We start from the raw sequence: 9,752 nt of genomic DNA, 5'->3' as shown, positions 1-9,752 counted from the left end.
TCTCATGTTATTGCTAAGGATTGTCTATTGCATTGGAGTCACACTGGGTTAAATATGTACACTTGGGTTTTAAGGGGTATTTATTATTTTCTTCTTTTTTTGGGTTGTATGGAAGCCCCAAACGCAATTTCATTGTTCTTGACAATGACAATAAATAAATACTATACTATACTATCAACACTGTTTTTGCTGTCAGTAATGTAGTTTTCCAATTTTCATTTACTGGTTGATAAATTCCAATACCGACAAACTGGTTTAATATTGGTGGATTGTGCGGGTAAATTGGACTCTCCTAAATCGTTGCCCCCCCCCCACCCTCTCCATTTCACAATTATACCATTTTGTTGGCAATAACAGTATTGTAGTAAAAGATTTTAATTATTTACCCCTATTCGTAATGTTAGACTAATTTGTATTTTATTGTTGTATTTCTGCTAAATTAGGCTTTATTGTAAAGCTGAAATATGTTTTGCAGCTCGATATCGATTTGTTTGCTCAGTTATTGCTCAAAAATGTCTTTCTTAAAAATAAAGGTTGACAGCCTCCCCAGTCTGCTCCAGAAATACTATAACTGGTTTAATTATTCAGATTTATTATTGTGCAATATGAGTTAACAGCTGAGTCTACGATGTTACACAGGCCTCATCACTTTCTGGGATGGCAGATGACAATATTTGCCATCCCAGAAATGACATCTGCCATTTTTCTTATTTTCCTCCTCCTTTTTTCATGGATTAGTATTTTTCCTTTTTATATGTATTTTATATTCTGAATAATTTAATCTTTGAGCATTTAAATAATAAGGTTTTGATAAAGCATTACTATCATGAACAAACGGTGAATACAATTTTTTTTTTTAAATAATGGAGCGATTAAACCCATCATCAAAAAACTGAATATACCATACCATACCACCTTTATTTATAAAGCACTTTAACATAAAACCAGAGTTCACAAAGTGCTGTACATGCTAAAAGCATAAGTAAAGAAAATTAAAATATGAAAACTTTTTGTTCTGTGGTTTGCTGTTTGAATTCTGAAATATCAGCACCCAACTTATGACATAGTCACATGGTTTCTCTCAGCTAGCATGGTAGACTTGTATGAGTCACTTAACCATTGGCATTCATTTTCCAAGTATTCAGTAGTGACAGCAGTGTAAATGTGCCTCCCCAGATGTCAGAGAGCTGTCTCACCTTTGGACAGTGGACAGCAACATCAATACAACCAGCTTAGCATTGGGACATTGGGATTGGAAATTTACACCAAAGGTCACACGGTGCAATGTTTAGAAATTAAAGGAGCAAAAGAAGCGGTAGTGAAAAATATGACTTGTTTGGAAGAACTGCTAGACGAAAGCCTCTGCTCTCTAAAACGAAGATGGCAGCACTGCTTAGGTTTGCAAGGTTGAATCTGGACAACCAGACGAGATGAGTAGAGATGTTTTGCCACCACAGCAAAAACTGAACACAGCACATCAGCACAAATGTCTGATGCCAACTGCCTAGCATGTTGACCACGGGTAATGATTGGGATTTGTTTTGCAGCCACAGGACCAGGGCACCTTGCAGTTATTGAGTTTACCATGAACTCTAGTATTCTAGAGTCAAATGAGACTATCATGCAAACACAGCAGCAAATCTACAAGATAAGAACTAGGAAAGAAACGATTCAAGAACAGGACTGCATAGTCTTTTGAAAATGTTCTTTTTCCCATGACTGTACCGTCATATCCACTGAGGGACACATCCAACTATGAAGGACATCAGTGGTATTTCATCCTAGTGATTTTCTTTAAGAACCTCATCATATTGGAAGTACCTTGTAAAACCAACAGTTAGCCTCTGTAGTGTTTGAAAATATGCAACACTATCATTTTTGGGGGTCTGTGGGGAAAAAAAGCCCAACCCTGCTTGTATTTCTGGCTTTGTTTTGGGGCCCGCTGCCAAGCCACAATTTTAGGATTCCCTCTGTGTTTGCCCTCTATCTTTGGCAATGATGCATAGCTCCTTGCTCACAGACTGCTGTGGTCCAACTGAAACAAGTGCCAGCAAAGGATATGACGAAGTCCAGAAAATAGAAGCAGAAGATTAAGTTCCTGTCATTGGCGTGCCTTCTGTTTTATTAATTGACTCTAATAAATCTGCAATTTGACATGCTGTTTACTGAAGATAATAATAATTATCAGGCAGTAAGTAATACTGTTAACAAGTATTGTTAGCAGAAAGAATAATAATGCAATGTTGAAATTGGATGGGGATTCTTTATAGTGCCAGCTTTTACATAGCCATGAGTAGCCATGCACTGAGTGCCACAGTGCAAATTCTCCCGTTGTCCACTTTCACCAGGTTACTCTAGGTACAGGGACTTGCTCATATTTAACAATATGGCTTCCTTATTCCAGCAAACTCACCATATAAAAAAACAAAACAAAAAGTATTCAATTCAATTCAATTTTATTTATATAGCGCCAAATCACAACATAAGTCGCCTCGAGGCGCTTCATAGATACAGAGAAAAAAACCCAACAATCATATGACCCCCTATGAGCAAGCACTTTGGCGACAGTGGGAAGGAAAAACTCCCTTTTAAACCTCCGGCAGAACCAGGCTCAGGGAGGGGCGGGGCCATCTGCTGCGACCGGTTGGGGTGAGAGAAGGAAGACAGGATAAAAGACATGCTGTGGAAGAGAGACAGAGGTTAATAACAGATATGATTCAATGCAGAGAGGTCTGTTAATACATAGTGAGTGAGAAAGGTGACTGGAAAGGAAAAACTCAATGCATCATGGGAATCCCCGGCAGCCTATGTCTATTGCAGCATAACTAAGGGAGGATTCAGGGTCACCTGGTCCAGCCCTAACTATATGCTTTAGCAAAAAGGAAAGTAGTTAGTATAATGATGTATTACGTATTACGGGCAAATAAAAAGCTATTGTTTATTTAATAATCCCAAGATGGGCTAGGCATATGTTGAATTGAGAATGTATCAACTGAAAATGTAAGTCAGTGTCAAAATGCCAACTGTATTTGACATTTTATGTACCCCAGAGGGAAATTCTGTCATCATTCCTGTTACTGCTTCAGACTATGTAATAGCAGTAAGTGTTAGCAATCATCACAATAGAGAAAAAACCCTCCTACACACTGCTATAGAACATTCTGATATTTCTAATAATTCTTCCTACCTCAGCTGCTGCTCCCAGCTGAGTCATGTGCTGATTTCTAAAGCTGACTTTGACAACGAGTGGAAAGCATCTGTCTCAGCTTGATGGGTCCTTGAGTATTGAGGCCACATGAAGTGTGTGTGCTGGCTGGAACTGAGGCTGTCGAAGCATTGGAGTGTCTCATTGGTTGAACGACTGGTGGTGGGATTTAATGACCGTGTTGTACTCTGGCTGTTTTCTTGTCCTCGGTCTGATATTGGGTACTATTTGCGTTTCCTTGACTCCTTCCTTCCTGGTACTTTTTTCATCTCTCCTCTTGGCACCTTCATAAGGAAACGTGGTTTAAAATTGGCAGCCGCTCACTTGACTTTGCCAAAATGTTAGTAGGAAAAAGCACTTTTTTTAGTCTGTGATTATTTATCTAAAACTGCTGGCTTATGTGGGGAAGTGGTTAATTAGGTCAAATAAAATTATATTCTATGCTTATGATATTATCTGTAATGAAGCAGTGCACCACCTTTTGAAAGCCTTTGGGATTTCCTGAACATTTCCTACACACAATTCTGTTTCTCACTAATCTGGCTCACTAACATTGGGCTTGAAACTGTCCTTTTATGTCCTCAGAAGGCATTTGTTCCACACTTTTGAGCTTTGATTGTTCTTGATGAATGGTCTGATTACTGTTCTCAGGCAGGGACACATCAAATTGTAATCTTTAACCTCTATATATCCAGTTAAGAATGTGATCAGACAGTTTTCTCAATAAATAAATAAAGCACTCACAGACTGTATAACTGGTTGTAGCTATGGATGATGTCACCCACTGGCTATTGGAACAATATAAAACCCAGAATTGTAAGAGATGGTTGGTGCTGTCTGTCCTGGGACATTCTGAATAGCGGGTGTGTGCGATGACGTTTCATGTGCTGCTGCTAAAAATCTGCAGTACATCCTGTACAAAATGGATTTGACTGCAGATGTCCACATATGGACATTTAATAAAAAATTCTGTCATATGTCATTTTGGGGGGAAATTTTGTTGATACTTTTTACCTCTAAATGAGTTAAATGCTAAAAAAATATAAAAAAAAAATAAAACCACCCACACAAACACTTTAACCCACTCCCACCACTTTAAATATCAGGATTGGGTGTCATAGAAATCAATGATAACAATGTTGTCATGATACTACTATTCTGCAATGTGCAATACAAAGCAAGTCAATCATGCACGATGCAGTACACTAATTGTGGAATGAACAAGAATAAATAACCCTACAAATAAACAACAGAATCATACATTATTCACACAGTTTGATATCAGTTTTTTTTTACGTAAATAATGTCTGTGCAAGTTAGCTAACTTCTATTCACATCCTCATTAATTTCATAAGAAGGGTTGATGTAGAGACGTGGTCTAGAAATTTAGAAACACTCATACGTTCCAGCAAATCTATTCAAATCATGTGCCACTGTTATTTGTAACGTTTCACAATATTTTGCCAAATCAATATTTTGCCCCACTCCTTGACAAATATATAAGCAGTAGCAAGTTTCTGTAAATCCATAGAGTACATTACAACACTTACTCTACTGATGTACCCTTGAGCAAATCCCCATCTGGTCCAGTGGAGCAGCTAAGCGGTAACCAGCACAACCTTCCCCTGGATAGATTAAGGTTAAAAACAATGCCACGCTCCAACACTTCTATAGGGAAAACAAGCTCAAGGCAGACAGAAAAAGACGTATTGAAAGGATGAATTTTTCAGGGCTCTCTGGGGAAGGGAACTGAAAGAAAAGCTAATCCTCCATCCTCCCCCATGTGCGTTGGAAACGGGCTGTTTATTGAAGGCCTGGAGATATAGCACCCTTGTTTGGGTGGAAAGGGCAATGGTGGATGGTGAGGAGGTTTCTGATTCATTAGAATACAATGGCAAAAATAAGAGAGAGCCTTTGTTCTGCTTCTATATGGCCATCACAACCAGGTTTTTCTCACTTGTAAAAAAATGAGTAGGCATGATGCGGAAAATAAGTCCAATCTTGCAAAGTAGGCTTCCCACATAAGGTGAAAGGACACTTTGAGAAACATGCAAATGAAGGAAAGAATTAACTGCTTTCAAAATAGTCCGTTTTTTTTTTTTAAACTCCCAAATGAATTTTAGTCACATGTCCACATTAGTACACTTGCTGTAAAGTCCTCCTGTCTCTGATCTCATCTTCTTCTTCACAGATATGCAGTCTTCAGAGCAGCACTGACAGGCCTAACTCTGGTTTGACACAACCATGGAGTCCTCCTCTGAGTCCCAGCAGGAACCTGAGAAAACTTTGGTAAGTCATAATGCATAAGTGGGTACTTTTCTGGGTAGGCATGTGTTTTTAACATTTTAAGCGAAATTTCTAATGTGATTTATTATCCAAAAATATAAATAAGGACAATAAAGTATGTAAAAGTGCTATATTTTCAGACATTGTGGCAAGCAACTGACACACCCAAGATTACAAATCTGGCAAGTGACCTTAACTTTAAGCTTCACTGTTTTCTTGGCCTATGTGACAGAAAGTACAATTTACACTTAGCGTAAGGTGCTAATATTACCAGCCTGCCACAGACTTTTCAGGCTCAACAAAACTGACACTTGATTAAAGGTCACACAGATATGAGTCATTAAAATGTCCTCAACAAACACAAATCATGATTTCAGCTACTGAAAAGGAAAAGGGTACGGTCATCTGCAGTTCTTGTTCTTTGTTGTGTGCTGCAATGTAAAGCTGTTGCAACTTCCTGTTGGGCGTTCCTTGTTGAAAGTAGCAAAGTAAAAATCCAGCTTTAAAGTTGAGAAGAAAAGATGTTTATGTCTATAGTTTCATTTGTTCTACTCCTAACAGAGCACACAGCGGGTCTACATTCAGAAATGTAGTTAATAAAATAAAAAGCTGGAAAGCAGTGGCAGCGTGTAACATATAAACGTCAAGTTAGATGATGAATGTTCTTTGGAGGAGAGATTTTAGGACATTAGAAAAGTACTACGAGCCACACATCATCAGGTTCATCTAAACATTCGATGTTAAAGTATAAATGCATCCAGGGAGACGTTAAGTTTAAGTTCTTTGTAAAATGTGTGTGGGTCAAAGCACATGAAAGCCAGCACTGTGTTTGCTTGTCAAGTGCCAAAGGATTTAAGCTGTTTGGTTGGCAAACAGCTGTTTTTTAGATATTTTTCCCCCAAAGATGTTGTGCACTAAGCAGTAATTCTATTATATTTTATATGTTACACAGTAATTGTGTTATTTATGGTGAGCTGCATGAAATTGAATCCAGTTCCAATAGTTTCTGAAATGTTTAAGATGAGGCAAGTTCTTTTGTACTGTGGGAAGCTGTGACAGCCACACTCTGTTATTGCTGTGTGAAACTCAATTCATATACAATCGTGTCAAAGGGGAACCCCAGTCCATTTGTTCTTGATGATTGGACTCAAATATGGCAAGGGTGACAAGGCATGGAGTGCTGACACGCTTTCATTATAAAAAAAACAGAGCCTACAGGTGGTGTGCTGGGTGCAGATGTTGAAGATCAAACGTGCTCTCATCTGAGGATACAGTCATGAAGCGCTCAGAACACATCATCGTCCACGATATGTTGTGTGTATATTAATGCATGTGTGCCTTGAAACATTATCATGCTATTTGCTGGGCCTTTTAAAACTGCAGCTTTAGTTAACGGACAGATGTTAGATCATCACAGTCCGGTAATCTAGTAACTTTCCAGTAACTATTTTGAAAGCAGGGTGAAATCCAGTCACAGCCTGAAGAAATATATGCATATACATTTGTGTCATATGCATAAACATATTTTTGTTTGGTGTAGTAGGATAAGATCATTGTTGATAGAGACAGTAAAAATCAATGAAAATTGTATCTCCATAATAGTGTCAGGTAGCTAGCGTCCCCCCCCCCCTCACAAAACACCCCTTCTATCCTCTGTTCTCATTCTGCCCTTTCATTTCGCCTTAGTCATAATCCTGAGCAGCCATTTTTGCAGCCAGTAGGAGGGCAATTATGATTGCAGATAACTGGGGTGATAAGAGTGGAGGCTATCTCTCCCACAGGCCTCCACATACAGTGAAACACAATGCCACTGAATGGGAGCGGAGCTAAAAGCCCTGCCTTACTTCTCTGATTCTTGCAAAGAGTGGGAGTGAGCTCTGATAACCTTCAGTCGCTGTTAGTAGCCCAAGCTAATTTCTCACAGCCTGTTTTAGGGACTGCATAATAAAACTGCTGATGCATAAATTAGTTTGAAAGCCATGTTTTAATATTGGCTTTGAACTGCTGTTCTTTAAAAAGTGAATTTAATTTAATGAATCTGTACTACTCTGGGATTTAGGCATAAACTTGCTTTGTTGAGCTTCTAGGGCTGCGTGTTATCACTTCATCACACATTATAAGTGACTACAGTGCCAGAATGGTGTGAGACTTAAACTGTGGGATGTACTTTGCTGCAGGCTCATCCCGCTGTTGCCTGAAAAGGGTGCCTCCCAACCCCAGATGAAAGGCTCTGGGAAGCATGCCGGGTGTCTGCCGCTTCTCCGTTAACTCTGACATCCTCACAGTCAGGAGACACTTCAGGAATGTGTATGGCAGCCCACCCCCTCCTGTTTCAAACATCCACCGTCATCCAGTCTGCTGTCATTTACATTGTACATACTGAAATGAAAGCACTGGTGACCTGCTGGTCATAATAGGCAGCAGTGAAAAGCCACAACAACCATTATGCAGTTGAACAATGGGTTTGAGGTAGCTCAGAGGTAGAAGAAGAGAGTCTGTGGCTCAGAGATCACCAGCTAAGGTATTTGAAATGAATGAGAAAAAGCTCATTTATTTCATGGCCTTTTGCATGGCACCACTCCCCAATCCTCCCCCACAACTGAGCCTCTTAGTTGCCAATGAGAATGCACAATTTAGAAGTTTAGGCCAACTCCAACATGAATGTTTAAAGAAAAAACCATCTCACCATTTTGTAAGGTAATAAGCAAAGAGGTTTGAATTATGAACAATTAAATTTTGGAGACTCTCTTTAACTGACACTGGGTAAGGGGCAGTGTACCCCCTGGACTCATCTTTTCAGTCGCCATCAGTGGTTTACACGGGGAGAGAGTAACATTAACCCTTTACAGCGCAGTTACAAAAGTGTCTGCTCCTCTTCTCTACATAAATAGTAAATTGCCTGTATCAACGTGAATATGTATGGATATAACTGCGGTCAAAATTGCTTCCACCCTGTTTCTTACTTTGATAATAAAAGTCTGCAGATGCTGTAAGCCCTTAGTGAACTCTTCTCATGCATGTCAGGAAGCCCTGCACGGTCGCTGAACCACTTTGATCTACTTTTGAGGGAGCAGGGTGTTCAGGGGAGAACTTGGTTAACATAGCACTAGCGCTGTCACATATACTGTGTGGCACATTATGTTGCACCAGCAAGTATGCGTCTCTTATCATGAACAGATAGTAACTGACTGCAATTAGTGAACATTAGTGTACCGATACTAGCTGCACAATGGAAACACTTTCCAGCTGTTTCTATATGTATGAAAATGGTTGATGGTAACATTACGTTCAGATTTCCAGTTCTAGGTTATCCTGAAGCTTTTGACTGATTAAATTTCCTACCAGTCGAAAAAAAAAAAAGCCTTTTGGTAAGTTAAGGGAATGAGCACCTATGTAAACAGCACCTTCAGTTGTTTAAACTTTCAGCTGTGAAAGTTGCCCACCACAGCCCTGACTTCAAATGCAAGTTCAAAGTCAGATTATGCTTCGTTCAGAACACTGTTCAGACTGATAGTCAGGAATATTTATTTTGCCCCAGGTATCGGCAAAATAAACAGAGCGGCTCTGATGAAAAGATTTCAACTAGCAGAGCTTATAGAGACTCTTTGTACCAGAATCCAAAATGCCACATAATGTCACAGGAGGAAGAAGCAACAGGAGGCTTCAAGGAACCAGAGGTGAAAATTGGCTTCAGGCTCCTCTTGGGGAGTGAGGAACTGAGGCTGCCTTACTTTGTAAGCATCACTGTGTAGATGAGGGTGGTGTTGACAGAGCAGAGGTGACAGCGTGGGCTGATTAAACACATTGTCACCACTAAAACAAACTGGTTAAAGTAAACAGGAAAAGCGAGCTCATCTTTCACAGCGTTGACCTCAGAAACTGAAACTGAAAGCTAGAAAAAAACAGTAACTTTGAAAAGATGATGTGGCAGCTGTAGCTGATTTCTAAACTGATAAAGCTTCCACACACACTGACAAACAGGTGAACACCACTGTTGGAGTATCGACTTCCTCAGCTTGATTGTCTGCTCATGAGCTGTAGTTATGATGCTAGAAGAGTGGCAGCTGTCCTCGGAGTCCTGTGTAGTGTCACATATGATACATGGCACTTTTACAGATCGTTGTTGTTATGACCACTGAAGTGCAAATTATAGCCTTTGTTTTCAACAGACAAAGAACAAGTGAAGTGGAAAAACAATCAGAGGAACTGAAGGTTACTTATAAATAAGTGGTCTGCTACTGGTATAGCAGCCTTCTACTCA

General features: G+C 39.6%; 1 protein-coding gene across 6 annotated transcripts in view; it reads left to right on the top strand.

Annotated features, from left to right (window-relative positions):
• osbpl8 (oxysterol binding protein-like 8) overlaps nt 1-9,752 on the top strand; it is a 94,861-nt gene that overhangs the window by 28,680 nt on the left and 56,429 nt on the right. For all 6 annotated transcript variants that reach the window (XM_005742668.1, XM_013913260.1, XM_005742666.1 and 3 more), the window contains exon 2: nt 5,397-5,494. In XM_005742668.1, the coding sequence (XP_005742725.1) occupies nt 5,450-5,494 (45 nt within the window). In that variant the 5' untranslated portion in view covers nt 5,397-5,449. The remainder of the gene's footprint in view (nt 1-5,396; nt 5,495-9,752) is intronic.

Source organism: Pundamilia nyererei, unplaced genomic scaffold (genome assembly GCF_000239375.1).
Source record: "Pundamilia nyererei isolate P.nyererei 1_Seehausen unplaced genomic scaffold, PunNye1.0 scaffold00122, whole genome shotgun sequence".
NCBI classification, from domain to species: Eukaryota; Metazoa; Chordata; class Actinopteri; order Cichliformes; family Cichlidae; genus Pundamilia; species Pundamilia nyererei.
This window is presented reverse-complemented; position numbering and strand designations above follow the sequence as displayed.